This window comes from Rhinoraja longicauda, chromosome 20 (assembly GCF_053455715.1).
Source record: "Rhinoraja longicauda isolate Sanriku21f chromosome 20, sRhiLon1.1, whole genome shotgun sequence".
NCBI lineage: Eukaryota > Metazoa > Chordata > Chondrichthyes > Rajiformes > Arhynchobatidae > Rhinoraja > Rhinoraja longicauda.
This window is the reverse complement of record NC_135972.1, coordinates 34,611,006-34,638,165: the sequence shown is the minus strand read 5'-3', so window position 1 is coordinate 34,638,165 and position 27,160 is coordinate 34,611,006. Positions and strand designations below refer to the sequence as shown.

Here is a 27,160-nt window from a genome sequence, read left to right as displayed (position 1 = left end):
GCGTCTGAAACATGAATTGTTTCTCCTTCCACAGATACTCCCTGACCTGCTCAGCGTTTCAGCATCTTCTATTTAAATTATGAAATAAATATGCCTGGTAACAGATCTAACCATGCATTCACTCGATTTAACCAAATCACGGCCACTTCAAATATTTGTTAAACAAATCAAATATAATTTTGAAAAATACCTTTTTCAAATGTAGCTGTGTTGAGATGTGTGAATTTCTAGCTGGCTTGAGTATCACCAGGAAATTTCACTGCACTTTGGAAGATGTGCCCCCCCCCTCAATATCAGTAAGTACATACTCGGAATGAGACTAAGCATAGCCTGACCAGCTAGTCTCATGCAGGAGGAACACATTTGTTGCTGACACCCTCAGTTATGTTTGTTAACTTCAGGCACGATTATTCCCAACTCTTGCAAATTAAATTGATTCGTTACAAGCTTTCAGCTGCAGTTTGCAATTCCCATCTTCACATTTACAACCCTGATCCTCCTGAATTCTGCCTTTCCGCTGCCTTCAGTTCTAAGAGCCTGTGTTATTTAAAGTCTGGCATCCTGAGCATTCCCTATCAGTTCTCCTCTTTAAAATATCCTGCCTGTATAATCCTACGACTATATTTTTGTCGCCTCGGTGAGTGTTCCATTGCTACATTTTTGTCTCCTCATGCTTTTTTCAGTGCAGACCTCTGTAAAAAAAGATGCTCTCTAAATGCAGGGTAGGTTTCTTTTGGTATTTTGCATTTCACTGAAAGTTGCAAATCACTTTCAAAGCAAGGGATGACTCTTTAAATGTTTCTGAACATTGTAACACACAACTGTTGGAAGCAAATATTCTCTATCACTTTGTACAAACAAAGTACACCTTCAGCAATGAGGTGGTTATTCACCGTAATAACCACTAAATTAGTTTGATTGCATTGAGGACTGAGTGTAGTTCAAAATGATGAGAAGTTGTGTTGCTGCAGCCTTGTTTAGTTTAGAGATACAGCGTGGAAACAGGCCCTTCAGATCACCAGGTCCGCGCCGACCAGCGATCCCCAACCATTAACACTATCCTACACACTCTTGGGACAATTTTTTCATTTACCAAGCCAATTTACCTACATACTGTATGTCTTTGGAGTGTGGGAGGAAACCGAAGACCTCGGAGAAAACCCACTCAGGTCACAGGGCGAACGTACAAACTCCATATAGACAGCACCCGTAGTCAGGATTGAACCCGGGTCTCCGGCGCTGCAAACACTGCAAGGCCGCAACTCTACCGCTGCGCCAGGTGTTATTAGTCAGCAATTCCATTGAAATTCTTTGAAAGCTGTGGGGAAATTAATACAACAGGTTGAACTGCACAAGAACCATTAAAGCTCCCTTCACTTTTCTTCATGGTTGCGCTTAATATGGGAGAACAGAACTATTTACATGCAAACAGAGTAAACTTTGCAGGAATTTGTGCTGTGCTGCTGGATTTCATGATGGATGCAGTGTCAGATCATTGATCAAAACTGTACAAAAGATGAGAGTTTTGCAATTGGATGAGAGTCGTGGATTTCCGCTCAGTATTGCTCGCACTTTGCATGAAACTGGTTTCAGTCCAATGACTTTTATCAGGATTGTTTCCTATTAAGTGCTGTTACTGTTTGCTTTGTCTTTGAGTAATGTTTGTCCTTTATTATTTTGCAGTCTTGCAGTTGTTGAATGGGAATGCAATAGTATTTTCATGTTTTTGGCAATTGTTAGCAAGGATTTGTAGCTGTAATTTTTCTGGTCTCTTTGATTTGTTTTCTTTTAATGTTGAGGCTAGTGGCCTTGCCATTATCATGCATTGTCATCAACAGAAGACAATAGACAATAGACAATAGGTGTAGGAGTAGGCCATTCAGCCCTTCGAGCCAGCACCGCCATTCAATGCGATCATGGCTGATCACTCTCAATCAGTACCCCGTTCCTGCCTTCTCCCCATACCCCCTCACTCCGCTATCCTTAAGAGCTCTATCCAGCTCTCTCTCTTGAAAGCATCCAACGAACTGGCCTCCACTGCATTCTGAGGCAGAGAATTCCACACCTTCACCACTCTCTGACTGAAAAAGTTTTTCCTCATCTCCGTTCTAAATGGCCTACCCCTTATTCTTAAACTGTGGCCCCTTGTTCTGGACTCCCCCAACATTGGGAACATGTTCCCTGCCTCTAATGTGTCCAATCCCCTAATTATCTTATATGTTTCAATAAGATCCCCCCTCATCCTTCTAAATTCCAGTGTATACAAGCCAAATCGCTCCAGCCTTTCAACATACGATAGTCCCGCCATTCCGGGAATCAACCTAGTGAACCTACGCTGCACGCCCTCCATAGCAAGAATATCCTTCCTCAAATTTGGAGACCAAAACTGCACACAGTACTCCAGGTGCGGTCTCACCAGGGCCCGGTACAACTGTAGAAGGACCTCTTTGCTCCTATACTCAACTCCTATTGTTACGAAGGCCAACATTCCATTGGCTTTCTTCACTGCCTGCTGTACCTGCATGCTTCCTTTCATTGACTGATGCACTAGGACACCCAGATCTCGTTGAACTCCCCCTCCTCCTAACTTGACACCATTCAGATAATAATCTGCCTTTCTATTACTTCCAAAGTGAATAACCTCACACTTATCTACATTAAACTGCATCTGCCATGTATCCGCCCACTCACACAACCTGTCCAAGTCACCCTGCAGCCTTATTGCATCTTCCTCACAATTCACACTACCCCCCAGCTTAGTATCATCTGCAAATTTGCTAATGGTACTTTTAATCCCTTCGTCTAAGTCATTAACGTATATCGTAAATAGCTGGGGTCCCAGCACCGAACCTTGCGGTACACCACTGGTCACTGCCTGCCATTCCGAAAGGGACCCATTTATCCCCACTCTTTGCTTTCTGTCTGTCAACCAATTTTCTATCCATGTCAGTACCCTACCCCCAATACCATGTGCTCTAATTTTGCCCACTAATCTCCTATGTGGGACCTTGTCGAAGGCTTTCTGAAAGTCGAGGTACACCACATCCACTGACTCTCCCCTGTCAATTTTCCTAGTTACATCCTCAAAAAATTCCAGTAGATTTGTCAAGCATGATTTCCCCTTCGTAAATCCATGCTGACTCGGAATGATCCTGTTACTGCTATCCAAATGCTCAGCAATTTCGTCTTTTATAATTGACTCCAGCATCTTCCCCACCACTGATGTCAGACTAACTGGTCTATAATTACCCGTTTTCTCTCTCCCTCCTTTCTTAAAAAGTGGGATAACATTTGCTATCCTCCAATCCACAGGAACTGATCCTGAATCTATAGAACCTTGAAAAATGATCTCCAATGCTTCCACTATTTCTAGAGCCACCTCCTTAAGTACCCTGGGATGCAGACCATCAGGCCCTGGGGATTTATCAGCCCTCAGTCCCATCAGTCTACCCAAAACCATTTCCTGCCTAATGTGGATTTCCTTCAATTCCTCCATCACCCTAGGTTCTCCGGCCCCTAGAACATTTGGGAGATTGTGTGTAAAAAAGTGTTATCTTTAACTCCTTTCGCCTTCCAATTTTATTTTACAGATGAGGGGCCATATGCCAAATCTACAAACCAATCAAAATCCGCGGAAGGCACACTGGCGGTTCGCAGACAGAGTATTCCAGGTAAGTCTCATCTTCGATTTGGACGATAATCTCTTCACCATTTTGCTGTTTTGTCGTTGTACTTGCTTATTCTCCGAGCGTCATGCAAACTAAGAATTTCATTTCACTGTGCTGCATGTGACAACAAACTGTTCTGAATCCTCTACAACTTTGACTGTTTGACAAAAAGATGCTTTGTCAATGGGAGTCAGAGAATCACGCAGCATTGAAACAGGCCCTTCGGCTCAGCTTGCCCATGCTGCACACGGTGCCCCGTCTACACTAGTCCCACCTGCCTGCATTTGGCCCATATCCCTCCAAACCTTTTCTATCCATGTACCCGTCCGAATGTTTTTCAAAAGTTGTTATTGTACTTGCCTCAACGGCTACCTCTGGCAGCTCGTTCCATATACGTACCATCGTCAGTGTGAGAAAAAGTTGCCCCTCAGATTCGTATTAAATCTTTCCCTCTCACCTTAATCCTATGTCCTCTGGTTCTTGATAGTCCTCCTCTAGATAAAGTACTCTATTCATCTCCCCTATCCTTTCCCTCATGGTCTCTATAAGATCACCTCTCATCCTCCTACGCTCCAAGGAATACAGTCCTCACCTGCCCAAGTGTTTAAAAATGGCTGAAAGCATGGGGATGATAAATGGCCAAATATTTCTAAAGATAGGATCAGCAGCAGAAAATCAGTTGTAGTTATTCTCTTATTTTTTTCTTTTGCTTCAGCAGGGGGACAAACATTCTGGCAGGCAGGTTTGCTAGTGCGACACCTGTAGCTTTAAACTAAGTAGTGGGGGGGGGAGGGGTTAACAAATTGTGAATATGAAGATGAGGTAAAAGGGAATACAGGAGATATTGCAGAAGATTCTCAGAAGAATGGGAACAGAAGTTCTAGAGGGGAAAAGAGATTAAGGGCAGGGCCATTTGTGACCGATGTGAGAGGGGAGGTAAATACAGAAGTTAAAGTGTTGTACTTAAATGCGCGTAGTATCAAAAATAAAGTGGATGAGCTTGAGGCTCAGTTAGTCATGGGCAAGTATGATGTTGTAGGGATCACTGAGACATGGCTACAAGAGGACCAGGGCTGGGAACTGAATATTCAGGAGTACACAACGTATAGAAAAGACAGACAGGTGGGCAGAGGGAGTGGGGTTGCTCTGCTGGTAAGGAATGATATTCATTCCCTTGCAAGGGGAGACATAGAATCAAGAGATGTTGAATCAGTATGAATAGAAATGAGGAATTGTAAGGGTAAAAAGACCCTAATGGGAGTTATCTATAGGCCCCCAAACAGTAGCCTCGACATAGGGTGCAAGTTGAATCAGGAGATAAAATTGGCGTGTCACAAATGTAATGCTACGGTGCTTATGGGAGATTTCAACATGCAGGTAGACTGGGAAAATCAGGTTGGAAATGGACCCCAGGAAAGAGAGTTTGTAGAGTGCCTTCGAGATGGATTCTTAGAACAGCTTGTACTGGAGCCTACCAGGGAGAAGGCAATTCTGGATTTAGTGTTGTGTAATGATCCTGATCTGATAAGGGGATTAGAGGTAAAAGAGCCATTTGGAGGCAGTGATCACAACATGATAAGTTTTACTCTGCAAATGGAAAGGCAGAAGGGAAAATCGGAAGTGTCAGTATTACAGTATAGCAAAGGGGATTACAGAGGCATGAGGCAGGAGCTGGCCAAAATTGACTGGAAGGAGGCCCTAGCAGGGAAGACGGTAGAACAGCAATGGCAGGTATTCCTGGGAATAATGCAGAGGTTGCAGGATCAATTTATCCCAAAGAGGCGGAAAGACTCTAAGGGGAGTAAGAGACACCTGTGGCTGACAAGGGAAGTCAAGGACAGCATAAAAATTAAGGAGAGGAAGTATAACATAGGTACGTGAAGAGGAAAAAAATAGTCAAGGCAAATGTGGGTCCCTTGAAGACAGAAGCAGGGGAATTTATTATGGGGAACAAAGAAATGGCAGACGAGTTAAACCGTTACTTTGGATCTGTCTTCACTGAGGAAGATACACACAATCTCCCAAATGTTCTAGGGGCCGGAGAACCTAGGGTGATGGAGGAACTGAAGGAAATCCACATTAGGCAGGAAATGGTTTTGGGTAGACTGATGGGACTGAAGGCTGATAAATCCCCAGGGCCTGATGGTCTGCATCCCAGGGTACAAGGAGGTGGCTCTAGAAATAATGGAAGCATTGGAGATCATTTTTCAATGTTCTATAGATTCAGGATCAGTTCCTGTGGATTGGAGGATAGCAAATGTTATCCCACTTTTTAAGAAAGGAGGGAGAGAGAAAACGGGTAATTATAGACCAGTTAGTCTGACATCAGTGGTGGGGAAGATGCTGGAGTCAATTATAAAAGACGAAATTGCTGAGCATTTGGATAGCAGTAACAGGATCATTCCGAGTCAGCATGGATTTACGAAGGGGAAATCATGCTTGACAAATCCACTGGAATTTTTTGGGGATGTAACTAGGAAAATTGACAGGGGAGAGTCAGTGGATGTGGTGTACCTCGACTTTCAGAAAGCCTTCGACAAGGTCCCACATAGGAGATTAGTGGGCAAAATTAGAGCACATGGTATTGGGGGTAGGGTACTGACATGGATAGAAAATTGGTTGACAGACAGAAAGCAAAGAGTGGGGATAAATGGGTCCCTTTCGGAATGGCAGGCAGTGACCAGTGGGGTACCGCAAGGTTCGGTGCTGGGACCCCAGCTATTTACGATATACATTAATGACTTGGATGAAGGGATTAAAAGTACCATTAGCAAATTTGCAGATGATACTAAGCTGGGGGGTAGTGTGAATTGTGAGGAAGATGCAATAAGGCTGCAGGGTGACTTGGACAGGTTGTGTGAGTGGGCGGATACATGGCAGATGCAGTTTAATGTAGATAAGTGTGAGGTTATTCACTTTGGAAGTAAGAATAAAAAGGCAGATTATTATCTGAATGGTGTCAAGTTAGGAAGAGGGGATGTTCAACGAGATCTGGGTGTCCTAGTGCATCAGTCACTGAAAAGAAGCATGCAGGTACAGCAGGCAGTGAAGAAAGCCAATGGAATGTTGGCCTTCATAACAAGAGGAGTTGAGTATAGGAGCAAAGAGGTCTTTCTACAGTTGTACCGGGCCCTGGTGTGACTGAACCTGGAGTACTGTGTGCAGTTTTGGTCTCCAAATTTGAGGAAGGATATTCTTGCTATTGAGGGCGTGCAGCGTAGGTTCACTAGGTTAATTCCCGGAATGGCGGGACTGTCGTATGTTGAAAGGCTGGAGCAATTAGGCTTGTATACACTGGAATTTAGAAGGATGAGGGGGGATCTTATTGAAACATATAAGATAATTAGGGGATTGGACACATTAGAGGCAGGAAACATGTTTCCAATGTTGGGGGAGTCCAGAACAAGGGGCCACAGTTTAAGAATAAGGGGTAGGCCATTTAGAACGGAGATGAGGAAGAACTTTTTCAGTCAGAGAGTGGTGAAGGTGTGGAATTCTCTGCCTCAGAAGGCAATGGAGGCCAGTTCGTTGGATGCTTTCAAGAGAGAGCTGGATAGAGCTCTTAAGGATAGCGGAGTGAGGGGGTATGGGGAGAAGGCAGGAACGGGGTACTGATTGAGAGTGTTCAGCCATGATCGCATTGAATGGCGGTGCTGGCTCGAAGGGCTGAATGGCCTACTCCTGCACCTATTGTCTATTGTCTATTGGGTTCTGCACAAAAAAAGCCAGATTTAACAAGGTTATCGGGATAGGGCGTTGAAGAGATAGAGAGGTGTGCGATGTGGAAGGACTTGAACACAATGATCACATCGAGCCATTTCTTAACTGCATGCCACTGTGCATGGGCAAGCAGATAGATGAAGAGAAAACAGGACGTGGGAACATAGAACGGTATCGCGCAGGACAAGCCTTTCAGCCCACATTGCCTTTGATTGTGGTGCTAAGATAAACTCTTATTTATCTGCACATAATCCATATACCGACAATCTCTATATATGTCCATGTGCCTATCCAGAAACCTCTCAAATGCCTCACCACCATCACCTCTGGCGGAACATTCCAGGCATCCACCACCCTCTGAGGAAGAAACAGAACTTGCCTCTCCTTTAAACTTTTCACTTTTCACTATGCCCTCTAGTATATGTTATTTCCATTCTGGAAAAAAAAGGTTCCAACTTAGTTTAGTTTAGAGATGCAGTGCGGAAACAGGCCCTTCAGCCCACCGAGTCCGCACCGACCAGCGATCCCCGCACATTAACACTATCCTACGCACACTAGGGACAATTTTTTACACATACACCAAGCCAATTTACCTACATACCCATACGTCTTTGGAATGTGGGAGGAAACCGAAGATCTCGGAGAAAACCCACGGGGAGAACGTACAAACTCCATACAGACAGCACCCATAGTCGGGATTGAACCTGAGTCTCCGGCGCTGCAAGCGCTGTAAGGCAGCAACTCTACGGCTGCACCACCGTGGCCGCCCTGTCTATCCCTACCTATGCCTCTTATGGTTTTATATACTTCTTATCATCTCTCCCCTCTGGCATTCCAGAGAAAGCAATCCAAGTCTGTCCAACCTCTCCTTGCAGCTTATGCCCTCTAATAGAGGGAACGCTCTGGCAAACCTCCTCTGCACCCATTCCAAAGCCTTCATATACTTCCTGTATTGGGGCGACTGGAACTGCATGCAATATGCCAAATGTGGCCTAACCAAAGTTCAATAAAGCTGCATCAGAACTTCCTGACTCTTATATTCATTGCCCCAACCAATGAAGGCAAGCATACCATATACCTTCTTTACCACTCTATCTACTTATGTTGCCACTTTCAGGGAGCTGTGAACTTGGACTTCAAGACCCCTGTGTACATAAATGCTGTTAAGGGTTTTGCCATTAATTGTATACTTTCCCCTAATATTTGACCTCCCAAAGTGCAACATATCATACTTGCTCGGATTAAACTCCATCTGCCCCTTCTCTGCCTATTTCTGTAGCTGATCTATATCCTGCCACTTCAACAGCATTCCCCACAGTCTATGAACCCAACAATCTTGGCCTCATCTGCAAATTTACTAACCAACTCATCTATGTTTACCTCCTGTATCACAAACAATGGACGTCCCAGGACAGATCCCTGCAGAACCTCCACTCGTCACACACCTCCATTCTGAATATAGTCCTTCTATAGTCCTTCTACTGCACCCTCTGGCTTTTATCAGAACCCTCTGCATCAGCTTACCACGGAGGACTTTATCAAATGCATTACTAAAATCCATGTTGACAACATCCACTATCCTACCCCCATCAATCACTTTCATCATCTCTTGAAAAAGTTAGTAAGTTGTTGTGCATAAAGCCATATCACTACCCCTAATTAACCCTTTCCCTTCATCGTGGGAGATAATCCAATCCCATGATCGGATATGATGTGACACGGTTGGCAAGGATTTGGATGACCCTGGGTTCACAGCATAGAATATGAGAGGACATGTATGAGTGTGTGGAATGGTCAGAATCCGCGGTAACAAGTCAATGTTTAATTTAGTGTCGAGATACAGCGCGGAAACAGGCCCTTCATCCCACCGAGTCCGCACCGACCAGCGATCCCCGCATATTAACACTATCCTATACACACCCGGGACAATTTACACTTGTACTAAGCCATTTAACCTACAAACCTGTACGTCTTTGAAGTGTGGGATGAAACCGAAGACCTCGGAGAAAACCCACGCGGTCACTGGGAGAATGTACAAACTGCGTACAGACAGCACCCGTAGTCGGGATCAAACCCGGGTCTCTGGCGCTGCCACCGTTGTAAGGCAGCAACTCTACCGCTGCGCCACCGTGCCGCCAATGACTGCAGATTTCTACATCCTGAGCTGAGGCCAAGCCAGAAAGAGGCATTTTAGCAGTTGAAAATAAGTGGTTTTGCTGGTGGCACGGATATAAAGTCTTAAACTCAATTTCAGTTTAAGATTACATAAATGTTATGTATAACTGAATGGATTTCAGATCGTATTGGCTGGAGACGCCTTGTTCAAAGGAGCATTAGAATAGGACAAAATAGAGCAAAACCTTACAATGTTTCTTTGAACATCACTTAGTAGCTTTTGGTAATGCTGAGAGATCTTTTTCAACAGCCTCTTCATAGTGTTCCGATCTCTCGGGTCCCAATCTTCAAACCAGGGAGAGAATTCCAAATGCCGATATTATTTCAGGGAATTAAAACGATTATTTTGGAGAGGCTGTGGATTTTAAAGAAAAAACTATCGAATATACTGAGATCTCCAGTACTTCCAGCTAGTGTGAACTGAATATAGTGCAGGAAAATGTGTTTGAGCTGCTCAGCGGAGAACAAGTTGATACATTATTCATTATCCTGAAGATACACATTCTTCCTTTTCAGAATTTCCACCACATCAATGCAAAGAAATAACCGACTGGAGGCCACAGTTTGCTGATGGTTGTAGAAAACTGTCAGATAAATCAATCCAGGACTCAGACTTATGGAGAGAGAGAGACGCTATTACTTTTTAATTTGTTTTTTTCAAACTAGACTTTATTCGAGTAATAAATATATACAATACATGATCCTTACAAAACCCCATCTGACATTCTTGGAGGCTATACATACATTCAATAGCGTTTACACAAATTACATAATTTTACCCTCCAGCCTTGCGTGGAATCCTTCCCCTTATTTTGAGGGGCGTCTCCACCACACCCTGCCCCCCATGTCCAGCAGCGGAAGGACCCTAGACTGTGGTCCTCCCCCACAGAGCCTTGGCATTGGCTGCACTGAGCTTCAGTGCGTCCCTCAGCACGTACTCCTGCAGTCTGCAGTGGGCCAGTCGGCAACACTCACCGACGGACAGCTCGCTCCGCTGGGAGGTCAACAAAGCTCGGGCAGACCAAAGAGCGTCTTTCACCGAGTTGCTGACCTTCCAGCAGCACTCGATGTCTGTCTCTGAATGTGTCCCTGGGAACAGTCCATAAATCACAGAGCCAGACTCTATTACGTGATATCACGGAGGAACTGCCCCAGGAGACAGCTTCTAAAGAGTACAGATGCACGAGTTTATATAATGCCTAAACCCTACTCCTCACACCCATACATAGTTGAAGCAGATAATGATCACAGATAACAACATCACCCACAAAGAAACAGACATCTGTGCTGTTGATTTAGCAATTAACAGGTAACAAAATCACTGGGCGACACAGACCCGGTGGGCCGAAGGGCCTGTTTCCGCGCTGTATCTCTAAACTAAACTAAACTAAAATCACACATTAAGCAGAACAGATGGCCCTCCGAAGAACAATACGACCCCTCTCTAGTCTCGCAATTGGTGTCAACGAGCAGGACAGTAAAAGTTTCACAAAATTCTCTTGTAATAATGAATTTGTGCCTGCTGAACAGTAAAAGTCAGAACATGAATGCCTCTTCTGTATAAGAGGGGAGTGGAACTTATGTTTTGGTGCAGTTTTATCGAATGGTCAAAAGCAGCCTGTTGATTCAGAGGTCTTCTGGAGTGAATGAGATTATAAATAAGCATTCCTTTGTTCCCGTCAAAGTCTCTAATCCCTCGGGCAATCAGAGTGGAGCAATGTTTCGGTCTCCACTAATGTCCTGATGCAATGGGAATTTTACATCTGGAAAATATGAATGAGATGCAGGTCACACCACCTGACTCGCAGACTCGGCAGAGTGAAGGCCATGCAAACAATTGTCCATTGGAAAATGCACTGCACACTCCACAGCTTGCAGTTTGATTCCAGCTGCTCAGAACTCGCCAGTTCATGTGTGTTTTCTGGCTGAAGGCCATGTGTGTACAGGGCAGTGCTACTGGGGTAGGATTCTTGTCAGAAAGCCGCTAGGATAGGCTTTAAAATAAAAAACCTGTAATGTTAAGAATTCGGTATTGGTTATTGGGAAAGTGTCAGAGTGGTTCCATTTTTATACAGTACACATTCACATCTGAACACACTGGGGGATTGCAAAGAAATGTTTAATTGTTACATTGCAGGTGATACACAGCCCTTGCGGAATCCTAAAGCACATTATTTTGCATGTGGAACAGCGCTTTTCATTGTAGTTTATAATTTATAGCCAAGCCTGCAAACGGGGTTGAAGGCACAAGAATGAATGGGCAAAAATCGTTCCACATCAATAGAACAGAGAGGTTAAAAAGAAGCCAAGTGCTTACACTGCTGCATAGTTCATTAAAGGTCCAAGCAAACCTCATCTACCTGATGCCTGACATGATAATTTGTTTTTATAATTCCAGTTAATACCTTTAGAGTGGGAAAATAGGGCTGATGATTGTTCATTGCGATGGTTGCCCTTCCAATAAGAATGTGAGAATATTTCAAAAAGGTATTTCAGGGTGACGCAGTGTTGCAGCCAGTGGAGCTGCTGCCTCAGCACCGGTGAACCTGCTGCCTCAGCGCCAGTGGAGCTGCTGCCTCAGCACCAGTGGACCTGCTGCCTCAGCGCCAGTGGACCTGCTGCCTCAGCGCCAGTGGACCTGCTGCCTCAGTGCAAGTGGAGGTGCTGCCTCATTGCCAGTGGACCTGCTGCCTCATCGCCAGTGGACCTGCTGCCTCAGCACCAGTGGACCTGCTGCCTCAGCGCCAGTGGAGCTGCTGCCTCAGCGCCAGAGACTCTGCTTGGATCTGACTTCAGATGCTGTCTGGGTGGAATTTGCACATTTTCCCAGTGGCCACAAGGGTTTCCTCTGGGTGCTCCGGTTTCCTCCAACTGTCCCAAGATGTGGGGGTTAGTTGACCACCTTAAATTGGCACTGGTGGATGGGTGAGCAGTGGAATCGAGGAGGAGCTGATAAAAGTCAGAAGGAAATAAAAATAATAGGATGTGTAAATGGTTGATTGTCGCTGTGGACTCTGGGCCTGTTTCCATGCCCTCTCTGCTTCTGACTCTTACAGAAACACCACATTTGGAGCGGCATTTTAGGAACATCCATGTTATGCATTTGCCTGTGTATCCTTAATGATAATTTTAAGGGGTGTTTAGAAACATAGAAACATAAAAAGTAGGTGCAGGAGTAGGCCATTCGGCCCTTCGAGCCTGCACCGACATCCAATATGATCATGGCTGATCATCCAAGGGTGATTTCCAAGGGTTTAGGGTGATTTCACGTTCATTGTGCCTTCCCCTTCTCCCATTCCACCACCTGTGCACCCTCCTGCTTAACAATGTGAATAAATCGATCAATACCACTATTTTCAGATAGCTAGAGATACATGAGCAACTAGACCTAGTGGACCCATTGGGCCAAACCTCTCCTGCATTGGTGCAGCACCCTCTCCTCCTCCCCCTTCCCCCTTCCCCCTCCCTCCCTCCCTCCCTCCCTCGTCCCTCCTCCCCTCCCCCTCCCTCCCTCGTCCCTCCTCCCCTCCCCCTCCCTCCCTTTCCCCTCCCCCTCCCTCCCTCCCTCCCTCCCTCCCCCCCCCCCCCCCCCCACCAGGAGATACATTAAAACTTTTAAATGTGAATATCTTAAAAAATATAACACCGATTTCAATGAAACTTCTTCCATTAGCACCAAAGGGACGACGGTGAGTAAGGTGGGCCTAAAATTGTCACGCTATCGTGTACCGTTCTGGCTGTAGTTCAGGAACAAACAAACAAACAAACAAACGAGAGTTTTAGTATATAGATGTCTCTCGTGGATTGACTGCTTCTCAAGCACAGATTTCTGCCCTATCGGTCGTACATTTTCAACACGCCCATAGAAGCTGCAAATTATAATGTTGAAATATATTGAGTGGTATTTCTTTGTGGATTATGTCTGTGGTTGGTTTGAGCTGTCATCTCTCGTTCTTTGCAACATGATTCTGACCAATCCCACCAAAAATACCAGATGTGTAATGTGACAACATGCATTTTGTAAGCTGGGCTGCAGTAGCTTCTGCAATTCACAGTTTCCAATGACAATGAGAAATTAAATCCGTTAATGAAAATGAGCCATTGGCAAAACTGTTTTAACTAATGTTGATCCAACTGATTGAAGCTGTAGATTGAGCTGGTGCTGAAAAAAAAGTTCCATTAACGGAATCAAGGGAGATGGGCAGAAAGCAGGAACGGGGTACTGATTTTTGATGATCAGCCATGATCATATTGAATGGCGGTGCTGGCTCAAAGGGCCGAATGGCCTACTGCTGCACCTATTTTCTATGTTTCTAACAATTCTCCAGCAAATGTGCTTCTATTTACAGAAAATGCTCAGACCACCCATCAGCATCTGTGGAAAATGAAAAGGTCTTTTTGTTTGACACTGCTGAGTATTTCCAGAATGTTATTCTTTGATTGCAGATTTCCCTCAGCTGCAGTTATGATTTTTGTTTTTATTTACTGACCTGTCAGTTATCATATTTACATTTTTTCTGATCTACGTTTGAAGTCTGTTAAAAGATGATTAAATTTCATCAGTCAATTTCGCTCATACAAAATGATTGCACTTGTCTGAAAAATCTCTGCACATCCCATTTGATTTGATCTATATTGCACCCCTGGGATTGAATGATGCAGTTGATTGATGGATGCTTGTGCAATTACTAGTGCGGAGAAGGCTTCTGAATTATAAGCGCTGTCATTGGAAACGTTCCCAGTTCTGATTGTCATTACCTTGCAGTGGCATTATTGGCAGTTACGTCGAGTCAAGTTTAGTTTATTGACATTTGCAGAAGTCCGGTGAGGTGCACGTACAATGAAACGCTTGTTTGTAGCAGCATCACACACACAACACAATTATCCGAGGCAGTACAGAGAAAAAGGTTCTGCAAAAATACAACAGAAATAAGTCTATGGTAGAGCAAGAGGAGATCCTTCACGATAAGGCTGTGATGTATTGTTTTTGACTGAAATCATCAAGACAGTTTTAGATATTAAGGAAGAAAACAAGCACTTCAGTACAACAATCAAATGGTAATTGGATTCTGATAAACAACCCAAAATTGTAGCATTCCCATTTGAAGCCAGCTATATCCTCTTAAGAATTATGGTATTATAGTCGTACAGCATAGAAACGGGCCCTTTGACCGATCATATCCCTGCCAACCACCAAATTAATTCCATTTTCCAGCACTTGGCTTCTTTGCCCTGGTGATTTAGGTGCTTGTCCTGACATCTCTACAATGTTATGAGAGTACCTACTTCCAGTACCTTCTCAGGAAGTACATTCCAGATTCTAACTACACTGGGTGAAAGAATTACATGGAACATAAAACGGTACAGCATGAGAACGGGCCCTTCAGCTTACAGTATCTGTGCTGAACATCTAGCCAAGCTAAACTCATCCCTGCCTGCATCTGATCCATAACCCTCCACTCCCTAACTAAAGGTCTCTCTCAACCAGATCTAGAAATTTTTCCTTGGATCCCTTCAAAATCTTCTAAACGTTACCTTAAACCTTTGCCCTCCGGTATGGGGAAATACATCTTCCTATGAACCACCCACACTTTAATCCCATGCCCATATATTTACTACCACCCCATTAACCTTTACCCCATGTAGTAACATTTTACACGGTGGCGCAGTAGTAGAGTTGCTGCCTTGCAGTGAATGCAGTGCCGGAGACCCGGGTTCGATCCCGACTACGGGTGCTGTCTGTATGGAGTTTGCACATTTCTCCCCGTGGCCTGCGTGAGTTTTTTCCGAGATCTTCGGTTTCCTCCCACACTCCACAGACGTGCAGGTTTGTATATTAATTGGCTTTGGTAAATGTAAAAATTGGCCCTAGTGGGTGTAGGATAGTGTTAAAATGTGGGGATCGCTGGTCGGCGCGGACCCGGTGGGCCGAAGGGCCTGTTTCCGCGCTGTATCTCTAAAGTCTAAACCTTATCAAATACTTTCTGCAAATCTTAATATGCTTCACCTATTGGTGCTCCCACGTACACCCTGTTTGATACATCCACCTAGCATGCTCACATATTTGTCAAATGCTGTTTGCCATTCAAAAATACCTGTTGACTCCACTTGATTTTCTTTTGATTTTCCAATGTCCTGCTATTGCCCCCTTGGTAATGGGCCTTGGTATTCCAGAATCCGGACAGTCCAGTGCAGGCAGTCGTACAAGTGGCCCTTGTGAGCTCTGGTGATGCCAGCGCGGACAGCATAAATTGCATTTTCAAGCTCAGCTCAGGCAGCACCTGACACTTGTCAGATTTTCTTTTTTTGTGTGTACATAGAGACATCAAACAGAACTGGTTGCACTGAGGTGATTGTCAGATTACTTGCTAATGGCTTGGCTTTGCAACACTGAGACAAAATAGATTTCTACTGGAAAAGAAAGAACGATCCATTTGAAGTGAAGTGAAAGTGATGGCACATTTTCCTTTGTGATTTATTAGATGCAGAGTTAGAAGTAAACCAGACACAAACTGCAAAGCCATTTTAGAGCGCAACATACACATGGCAAATGTGTTGGGATTTGCTCCAGTATTGACTGGGTGATGTTGGATGGCCACTGTGATATTGAATTGCTGATGCCAAAACACTGCAAAAGTTGATCTGTCTCAAGTGTGCCTTTGATTGCTGGATGAGAAAAGCATTTATTTGAACAAGATGTCATGTTTCCATTCCTTTTTTGAAACAACTCTCCGGAATTTTTTTATTTTTTTTAAATGTTGAGAGAGCTGCAATGTATTGGTTCCATAAAACCAGTGTAGGGCATGTGAAGATTACACTGCCTTCACTGTTTTGCACATTCTTGCTGCAATGTCACAACTTTTGGAAAAGATCAAAATCGCCCCACGTCATCTGTGGCAACTCTCACGATGGTTGCAGCAGAGGTGATGAGATGTTTGATCAAATGCAGGCTCAGCGGTCGTTTCGCTCAACACCTTCACTCAGCCCACCTTAACCAACCTGATCTCCTGGTGGCTCAGCAACTACCCCTCCCACTCCCAGTCTGACCTTTCTGTCATGGGCCTCCTCCATTGTCATAGAGAGGCCCAGCGCAAATTGGAGGAAGAGCATCTCATATTTCGCTTGGGCAGTTTACACCACAGCGATATGAACATTGACTTCTCTAACTTCAGATAGTTCCTCTGTCCCTCTCTTTCCCCTCCCCCTTCCCAGTTCTCCCACTAGTCTTCCTGTCTCCTACTAACATCCTATTTTTGTCCCGCCCCCTCCCCTGACATCAGTCTGAAGAAGGGTCTCGACCCGAAACGTCACCCATTCCTTCTCTCCAGAGATGCTGCCTGTCTCACTGAGTCACTCCAGCATTTTGTGTCTATCTTCGGTTTAAGCCAGCATCTGCAGTTCGTTCCTACATACTTGAGGTTGACTTGATTGTATTTATATATGGTAGATCTGATCTGTTTGGATAGCGTGCAGAATTAAGCCATTCATTGTGACAGCACACGTGACAATAATAATAAATCTAAAACTAAGCAGGACTGCCCAGAGAAACTAAATCACTGTTGCAGCCTGCTCTTGCCCCACCATATATTTTTTCCTTCTCAGCATTGACTCTCTCCTTTCCCGAGGTGCCACGGAAAAGGATATCCGCCCGGAATACCCGAAGGTTCGACGGGCTGCAGAATTGGGGAACCCCCCCCCCTGAGGACCTACCTGAATGTTTGGTGGGCCGCGGAACCGAAAACCCACCCGGAGGAACTGCAGGCTCGGTGGGCCGTGAAACCAGGAACCTACCCGGAGGACTCAAATGGTGGGCGGACCGCAGTACTGGGAACCTGCCCGGAGGAACCGAAGGCTCAGCGGACCGTGGAACCGGGAACCTGCCCGGAGGAACCGAAGGCTGGGTCGACCTCAGCCTGTCGCCGGTAGCTGCCAGGCTTGAACTCCCTGAAGACCAGAGAACCGATGAGGTGGGAGGCAGCTCCCTCCAAAAGCGGTTGGACATGAGGAGCAAGGGCCAGTAGGAGGGTGAATTGGGGTAATGCCTCCAGCGCCTTCAAGGTCAGCTACCCGGGACACAAAGGTAGCCGTGCAAGGAGAGGAACATCGATTCACGGGCCCATCCAGTCAAAGGCGATGGAGGAAGGCCCTGCGGGAGCCTGGGGCTGACCTGGATCGGGATCTGCTCCAGTAGACCGAGCATGCAGGCCGACTGGCGGATGGCGGCACCTGCAAGTGTAAAAATGCAAATGCATTTGACTGTGCAGTTGCACATGCAACAAATAAAGCAGCATTGAATGATTCCCCTCTGGCCCAGTTCCTCCCACACACATACATCCATGACATTTCTGCCATCCTCTGCCATTTTGGTAGTTTCCAGTTCCTTGGTGCAGTCCTTCTACATCCCTGTCCACAGTGGTCTGAGGAACCTCCACATATTGCTTGAACAGAGCCCTAACCAGTTACTCTCCACCAACGCCATTATTCCCTGAACTGATCGTATCCTTGTATTAAACCACTTATTCTTCAACTCCAATCACTTTCTCCAGATCAAAGGTGTAGCTCAGGGAGATACATACAAGAACACAGGAAAATAGAAGCAGTAGGCCACCTGCCCCTCCCCCTATCCCCACACCCCCATGGTCTGTCTCGCCAGTCATGACCATGTCTGAGCTGACCAAGACCTTAACTCCTCCATCAATTCTCTATAACCCAAATTCTCCACTCTTTCAAATATTTAATTACCTCCTTTCCCACCAAGGTCAATATGTCATTTGTAGGAAGGAACTGCAGATGCTGGTTTACACTGAAAATAGACACAGAATGCTGGAGGAACTCAGCAGAACAGGCAGCATCTCTGGATAAAAGGAAAGGGTGACGTTTCGACCCTTCTTCAGACTGTCTATCAATATGTCATTTGCCTTCCCTGCTGTATTGTTGGCTGACTTTTAGTTATTTACAAACAAGAAATCCTAGACCCCCAGTAATTCACTCATTTACAATTTCTATCCTTTTAGATAATAGTCTACCGTTTAATTTCCCTTTCTAATGTACATGGGTTCATGCTCTCATCAAGCTACACTCATTCAGTTTATCTATATCTTTTTAAAGAATTTATATATCCTCATTTCAATAAGCCCTTCCACCTATTTCAGTATCTTTGATAAACTACAATACCTTATACTCTGCTCCCTCCTTTAGGTCATTAAAAGGTAAATAACTGACAGCCAAGAAGGGTGGTACGATGGCGCAGCGGTTCGATCCCGACTACAGGTTCTGTCTGGACGGAGTTTGTACGTTCTCCCTGTGACCTGCATGGGTTTTCTCCGGGTCCTCCAGTTTCCTCCCACACTCCAAAGATGTACAGGTTTGGAGGTTAACTGGCTTGGTATCATTGCAAATTGTCCTTAGTGTGTGTAGGATAGTGTTAGTGTGCAGGGATCACTGGTCGGCGCGGTCTCGATGGGCCGAGGGAGCCTGTTTACGCGCTGTATCTTTAAACTAAACTGAATTAAACTGATCCTGATGACACTCAAATAGAGTTTTCCAGCCTTAAAAAAAGACCAATTTATTGTGACTCTCCATCTTCTATGTGATAACCAGTCATGTCATATTGCCCCCAGTACTGTGAGCTGTAATCCTGTCAAATGCCCTTTGGACATTTCAATATATTGCATTTACAAGTTCCTCCCCTATTGACTCTGCTTGTTGGATTTTCTCTGTTAGAACTTTGTCAAATCAAGTCAAGTCAAGTCAAGTTTATTTGTCACATACACATACACGATGTGCAGTGAAATGAAAGTGGCAATGCCTGCGGATTGTGCAAAAAAAAGAATTACAGTTACAGCATATAAATAAAGTTAATAAGTTACTATAGTGTAGACAAAAATCTAGTCTCTGGAGTTATAAAAGTTGACAGTCCTGATGGCCTTTGGGAAGAAACTCCGTCTCATCCTCTCCGTTTTCACAGCGTGACAGCGGAGGCGTTTGCCTGACCGTAGCATTTGGAACAGACCGTTACTGGGGTGGCAGGGGTCCCTCATGAACTTGCTTGCTCTGGATCTGCACCTCCTGATGTATAGGTCCTGCAGGGGGACGAGTGTAGTTCCCATGGTGCGTTCTGCCGAACGCACTACTCTCTGCAGGGCCATCCTGTCCTGGGCAGAGCTGTTCCCAAACCAGACTGTAATGTTGCCGGACAGGATGCTCTCTACAGCCCCAGAGTAGAAGCAATGAAGGATCCTCAGAGACACTCTGAATTTCCTCAGCTGTCTAAGGTGGTAAAGGCGCTGCTTTGCCTTACCCACCAGTGCGGCAATGTGCGTTGCCCATGTCAGATCCTCTGTGATGCGGACTCCCAAGTATTTAAAACTGCTCACCCTAACTTAGCATGGTGACTTAGCTTTCAACACATTAAGCTTTTCTGAATGATTAGCTACTTCTTCCTTGATTAAATACTCTGGAATCTTGTCAACAACAGACCTTATGCTAATTGACCCATGGGATTGCACTCTTTGCACCTTCCCTTCTTGAACAGGAAAGTCATATCTGCGACTTTCCAAACGTTTGGTACCTCTTGGAACTCGGTGAAGTTTTCATTAATTTCATCCAATGGCTTAACTATATGTGAAACCCTTTCGAGCCCCTGGGTGCAGGCCATTCTGTCCAGGCAACTTGCCTACCTGTTAATGCCATTAGTTTTTCCAGTACCTTGTCTGTGATGATATGGATTATCACATGTTCTTCCTTGCAATTTGAAACCAGACCGTCTGTTATCTTTAGGATAATCAGTCTCCTAAATGGCCCAACCTACATCAGTCTTTCTGTGGGATACACAGAATGGTCTTTGTTTCAGTCCAACTCGGGCCTCTCCCTCAACTCTTTCTCTGGTGCATTGGTGACTACATCGGTGCTGCTCCCTGCACTTGTATGAATTCAAAATGCCATTAATTTCCCTGCCCATTCCCAGCTTGCTTTCACCTTCACATGGTTCATTTCTGATTTATTTTTCCTTTCCATCTTCATTTTGAGACAGTCTAGCGACACACATCCACCACAGGGACTCATCGTCTCTACACAATACTTTCTGACACAAAGAGGTTCCTCTGCGATATTTACCTTCTTCCTGAACTGTGGCTTCCTCCTGCCAGAGCTGATGCAGTGTTTGACCACGTCCCATCTATTTTCTGTATCTCTGCTCTCAGCCCCTTTCCTGCACAAAGGACAATAGTCAATCGGTGCAGGAGTAGGCCATTCGGCCCTTCGAGCCAGCACCGCCATTCAATGTGATCATGGCTGATCATCCACAATCAGTATCCCGTTCCTGCCTTCTCCCCATACCCCCTGACTCCACTATCATTAAGAGCTCTATCTAACTCTCTCTTGAAAGCATCCAGAGATTTGGCCTCCACTACCTTCTGAGGCAGAGAATTCCACAGATTCACAACTCTCTGAGTGAAAAAGTTTTTCCTCAGCGTTCTAAATGGCCTACCCCTTAGTCTTAAACTGTGGCTCCTGGTTCTGGACTCCCCCAACATTGGGAACATGTTTCCTGCCTCTAGCATGTCCAATCCCTTAATAATCTTATATGTTTCAATAAGATCCTCTCTCATCCTTCTAAATTCCAGTGTATACAAGCCCAGTCGCCCCAGTCTTTCAACATATGACAGTCCCACCAATCCGGGAATTAACCTAGTGAACCTACGCTACACACCCTCAATAGCAAGAATATCCATCCTCAAATTGGAGACCAAAACTGCACACAATACTCCAGGTGTGGTCTCACTAGGGCCCTGTACAACTGCAGAAGGACCTCTTTGCTCCTATACTCAACTCCTCTTGTTATGAAGGCCAACATGCCATTAGCTTTCTTCACTGCCTGCTGTACCTGCAAGCTTACTTTCAGTGACTGATGAACAAGGACACCCAGATCTCTTTGTACTTCCCCTTTTCCTAATGGAGTTCCCCCGACCTTCCATGCCACCATCATCCACATTCAGTGGATTCTGCCAGGTTCAACAAGATTCTACACTAATGGAATGGAATGGAATATTATATTCTCGCATGTGGCAAGGCACAGTGAAATTCTTTGCATGCACACTCAAGGTATAGAAATCGTCCCCACATATGGCATTGACAGTTACAAAGTACGCCAGCTCCTTCCTTGTCCCCCTCCCCTCTCCCAACGGTCCCCCCAGGCTGGGTTCTCCATTATTCTTCCCCCTTCCCCCATCACGATGGTTCCCCCGCCCCCTCATCAATCGCCGATTGCGGGCCGACCCGCGAGGCCACACCGCTGCTGCCCCGAGGCTCCGTCGGCCAAGAGGCCTCATTAGTCAATAGTCAATAGTCAATTTATTTGTCACATACACATAAATGTGCAGTGAAATGAAAGATTACCCACAGTCCAACAATAAGACCAATAAAAATAAGCAATAAAAATAAGCAAGAAACATCCATCACAGTGAGTCTCCTTCAGTCACCTTCTCACTGTGATGGAAGGCCAGAATGTCTTTTCTCTTCCCCTGCCGTCTTCTCCCGCGGTCAGGCTGTTGAACTTGCCACGTCGGGGCGGTCAGGGCTCCCGACATTGAAGCCCCCCCCCCGGGCAGAGAAAGTCCCGCGGCCTATTTCAGTCTCACCGCCACCGCTGCGGAGGATCACTAAACACATCTCCTCCCACCCGCTGGAACAACCAGACGGGATTCTTGACTCTCTGGTCCACTCTTCTGTGACAGCCGGAGGTGCCACACCATCTCCTCACACTTCTTCCCTTTCTACATCGAGGGACCCAAGAGCTCTTCCTAGTGAAGCAACAAATGACTTCTTCCAATCAGTGTACCACGTTTGCAGTATTCCACATTGGAAGACTGCTAGAAAATGTAGTCTCTTCTGAACTGAAGAAATCAAATGTAGACGAGGTGACTACTTTGTGGAGCATCTGGGTTCAATCCACAGGAGCAAAGCAGCTCAGAACGCTGCACCTTCTCCAAGCCATGCTCACGCCAAGCTTGTTGTCGGGACCTCCTGCACTATTGCAATGACCCGATGCAAACTTGGGGAGCAGCACCTCATCATCCGTCTGAGAAGCCTTCTGGGCTCATTTTCCAACCTCAGTGAATTTATTGTTTTCGTTCTGTCTGTGTATCAGAACTAACTTTCTGTTGGTGATCTTGGCTCAGTGGATCTTTTTGTGTAGTAAGCACTGGCGTTTGTCTGCACCCTAGCAACACATTGCACAGACAAAGAAGCATCATGTGGTCCGTCCCCCCCCCCCCACACAGCGGTTCCCCCACACTGGGTCCCCATTGTCCTTTGTTCTCCCCCCCACCACCCTCACGGCCGTCCCCCCATGCCGGGTCCTCCATTGTTCTTCCCCTCCCCCTCACAGTAATCCTCCATGCTCTCATCGACCATCGACCACGGGTCGACCCGCGAGGTACCGCCACTTCACCACCGCCAAGGCCCCATCGTCGCCAGGCTTCAACACTCCCGCCGCTTCACCGCCACCGAGGCCTCAGTGCTGTCGACGCCCCACGTCATGCCTCCGTGGTGCCGACCCGGGCCCCAGCCACGGGCTCCGTCGGCCGCTCTGTGAACCCAGACTCCGACCTCCTCCGTCCAACTCGCGAGGCCCCGACCCGGGCCTCTACGTGGCGATCCGGGAGCCCATGCTTTCTCTCTTCACCAGTTCTAATGAATCGTTTTTGAGGCCTGAAACATGAGCTACGTTTGGCTTGCCACAGATTTCCAGCATTGGTGTTTTTTTGTTAATTTTCTTGCTTTTTTTAGTTAGCTTTTATCTGATGCCCTGCTGGACTTGTTCTATTTTCAATTCAACCATTTGATGAGGCATTTGCTGCAAATACCAACACTTATTGCCCCTTCCTTTATGTTCTTGAAAAGATGGTGCTCTATCTCCTCATTGAGATGAAGATGGGCACAAAAAGCTGGAGTAACTCAGCGGGTCAGGCAGTATCTCTGGGGAGAAGGAATGGGTGACATTTCGGGTTGAGACCCTTCCTCAGACTCTTCACGATGTCGGCCTATAACACCCCTGCACCAAAATAAATGATTGAGAAATAAGGAACTGCAGATGCTGGTTTACATGGAAAGACACAAAGCGCTGGAGTAACTCAACAGGGCAGGCAGCATCTCTGGAGGGAAGGAATGGGTGACGTTTTGGGCTGAGACCCTTCTTCAAACACCTTCGTCCTCCTCAGTAAGATGCTGCTTTCTTCATTTGAAGGCATTCTCTCACTAACTCATCATCCATGATCGCTGGCTCGAAGGGCTGAATGGCCTCCTCCTTCTGCACCTATTTTCTATGTTTCTCTGCGTGTGGGGTTGGGATTTCTGATCCACTGTTCCATCTGATCAGCTGCTGACATTTCCAGAAGAACAAAACATTCCCTCTCTCACTGACAGGCTAATAATTTCCTCAGACTGTGGCATTCACTCTGGCCTGCGTAATCATTGCAGCTGACAGCACATCATGGGTAGCTCTCTGCAGCCAGCTGAGAATTTTTTTTCTATTCTGTGTGAAGACGTCTTACTCCTACCTCCTCCAGGAGATAAAGCGAAAAAGATAGCGCGCATAATGCAACTGTGAAAAGCACTCATGTCAAAACTGATAAATCTGTCGTGAATCCCGGCAGTAAACCTGTGCTGTTACCTCATGATAGAAATACAGATGTGATTAAAGAATGGAGGTGCACTCATCACTTGATTGCTTGGCCCTGCAGGACATCCTGCCAGTGATTTAATTGAAGTTGCTCTCCCATTAATGAGATTGTTTCAAATTTCTGATAATCATCGGCTCTCATTAGAACATCTGAGATATACTGTTGATCACAGTGTTACATTGCAACAGCAGATACGTCGCCACTCTGAAGGCTTTCTCCGCAAGGTCATTTCTTCAATTCCAATATTTTTCAAGCAGCCTCTTCAGTCACGACTGAAAGAATTTGTTGCGGGGGTTCCCAAGTTGACCCACGTGACCAAACAAAATACACTGATGAGCCAAAACATTATGAGCGCTTTCGACGGTGGGCATCATGGGCACTCTTACCAGTCTGCGGCTACGCAGCCCCATACGCAGCAGGGTGTGATGCACTGTGTATTGTGACACATTCCTCCCGTGACCACCATTAAAAGTTTCTGTGACTTGTGCCACGGTAGACCTTCAGTCGGTTCGGACCAGACGGGATAGCCTTCGTTGTCCTCGCGCATCGATGAGCCTTGGGTGCCCAACACCCAGTCGCCGGTTTGTGGATTGTCCCTCCTCAGACCACTGTCGGTTGGTACTCACCACTGCTGACCGGGAGCACCCCACAAGCCTTGCCGTTTCAGAGATGCTCTGACCCAGTCGTCTGGCCATAACAATTTGGCCCTTGTCAAAGTCACTCAGGTCTTTACTCCTGCCCGTTTCTCCTGCATCCATCACATCAACTTCAAGAACTGACTGTTCACTTGCTGCCTAATATATCCCACCCCTTGACAAGTGCCATTGTAACAAGATAATCAATGTTATTCACTGTGCCTGTCAGTGGTCATAATGTTTTGGCTCATCGGTGTATATGCTCCTCAACAATTGATTTTCAACTAAATCTTTCCACCTATAAGTGTCTGACTGTTGTACCCCGTGTACCTTGTCTCCTTTGCATCTAAGGGGTGCTGATCAGAGATGGACAACTGATTCACAGTCACACCACTCAATCTTGGGGAACTACGGATGGAATGCAAGCTCGTCCTCCCGGTTGCCAAAATTACTGCTTCTTCGAGGTGTGCAGACTTGTCTGATCCAAACTACTGTCTTCAACTCATCTCCTGCGCCTTCACTTTTATTCCAACTGTCAGAAAAAGTAAACGTACGTGACGTGAAATCAGACAGGGCCGTTGAAAGCAGGAAAGAACTCAAGCACCAAAGTGCGAGATCTAAAGGAGGCCATGAAATATCCTTTGTGTTTATGGGTGGAGGAGCCAGCGCTGTCTTTTGTGTTTTTTGTTGTTTTTGTCTGAATTGTAGTTTAAATATGATGTAGTGTTTGCGGTTGTGTGTTATGTGGGGGGGGGGGGGTGGGAACTGTAACATTGTCTCTCCCGAACGGAGACGCGACCTTTGTTTTCTGTGTCGTGTCTTCGTTCCCGCTGCGGCCTACCATCGGCCATGCACCTGGTGCTGGCGGCGTCCGACTGGGACCACCCGGGCTCTGGTTTGCAGAGCCCGCGACCCGGACTCACCACCTGCGACGCTGGCTGCCTTCGGATGCTGTGGGTGCGGCTGCGACTCGTCTCCGGAGGCTCTGGCGCGGGCCACGTGGACGTCGGAAGCCCGCAGGCCCCTGGGTGGGGGCCGACATCGGGAGCTCCGGCAGCGGCAGCGTCTTCGCCCGCCACGTATTGCGGGGCTTGGGTCGGCCCGCCGCGGACCTTTCACCGTCCGGCAAGTCCTGAAATAGGCCGCGGGATTTTCTCTGCCCGGCGGGGGCTTCAATGTCGGGAGCCCTGACCGCCTCGACGTGGCAACTCCAACAGCCTGACCGTGGGAGAAGACGGCAGGGGAAGAGAAAAATACATTCTGGCCTTCCATCACAGTGAGGAGGTGACTGGAGACTCACTGTGATGGATGTTACTTTTGTTTGGTTTATGATTGTGTGTATTATTGCATTTTTATTGATTATTCTTATTGGTCTTATTGTTGAACTGCGGGTAATTTTTCATTTCACTGCACATTTATGTGTATGTGACAAATAAATGACTATTGACTATTGGAAAGAAAGTTTAAAGAGACCCACAAAGCTTTTTATACATACGTTAACAGTGGAAGGTAACTATGGAGAAGGTAGGACCACTCAAGGATAGATGGAAGAAATTTATGTTTGGATTAAGTAGATGTAGACGAGGTACAAATGAGAACTTCACATCAATATTTACCACGGTGAAGGGCATGTACAGCAGTGAGATCAGTGTGGGATATACAAATGTGTAAGAAGGAATTGCAGATGCTGGTTTAAACCGAAGATAGACACAAAAAGCTGGAGTAACTCAGCGGGACAGGCAGCATCTCTGGAGAGAAGGAATAGGTGACGTTTCGGGTCGAGACCCTTCTTCAGACTGATCTACTAATATACTAAGATATACTAATGTTTGAACATTTTGGGATCAAGAAGGTGCTGGTGTTGACTCTCTTGAGGAGCATTAAGATGGTTAAATCCCCAGGGCCTGATGGCATCCAATGATATATTGAGAGGCAAGGGAGGAAATTGCTTGAGGAAAGTCTTTGTATCCTCTCTGGACACAGATGAGGACAGAAGAGTTGCCAATGTTGTTTCTTGGTTTATGAAGGGTAATAGGGATAATCTGGGAAATTATAGGCCAGTGAGTTTCACCGAAGCTGCAGACAGTGAAGAAGGCTGTCAAAGGACACAGCAAGATGTAGGTCAGTTATAGATAGGGGTGGAGAAATGGCAAAATGTGCTTAATCCGACCAAGTGTGTGTTACTGCACTTTGGAAGATCAAATGTCAGGGCAAAATATATAGTTAATGGTCAGACTGAAGAAGGGTCTCGACGACCCATCTCTCCTGAGATGCTGCCTGA

The 27,160-nt window shown here is 46.0% G+C and overlaps 1 protein-coding gene across 5 annotated transcripts in view; it reads left to right on the top strand.

Moving 5' to 3' along the window:
• Window positions 1-27,160, top strand: part of grip1 (glutamate receptor interacting protein 1) — a 374,255-nt gene that overhangs the window by 262,720 nt on the left and 84,375 nt on the right. For all 5 annotated transcript variants that reach the window (XM_078417383.1, XM_078417381.1, XM_078417380.1 and 2 more), the window contains exon 2: window positions 3,591-3,671. In XM_078417383.1, coding sequence (XP_078273509.1) covers window positions 3,591-3,671 — 81 coding nt within the window. The remainder of the gene's footprint in view (window positions 1-3,590; window positions 3,672-27,160) is intronic.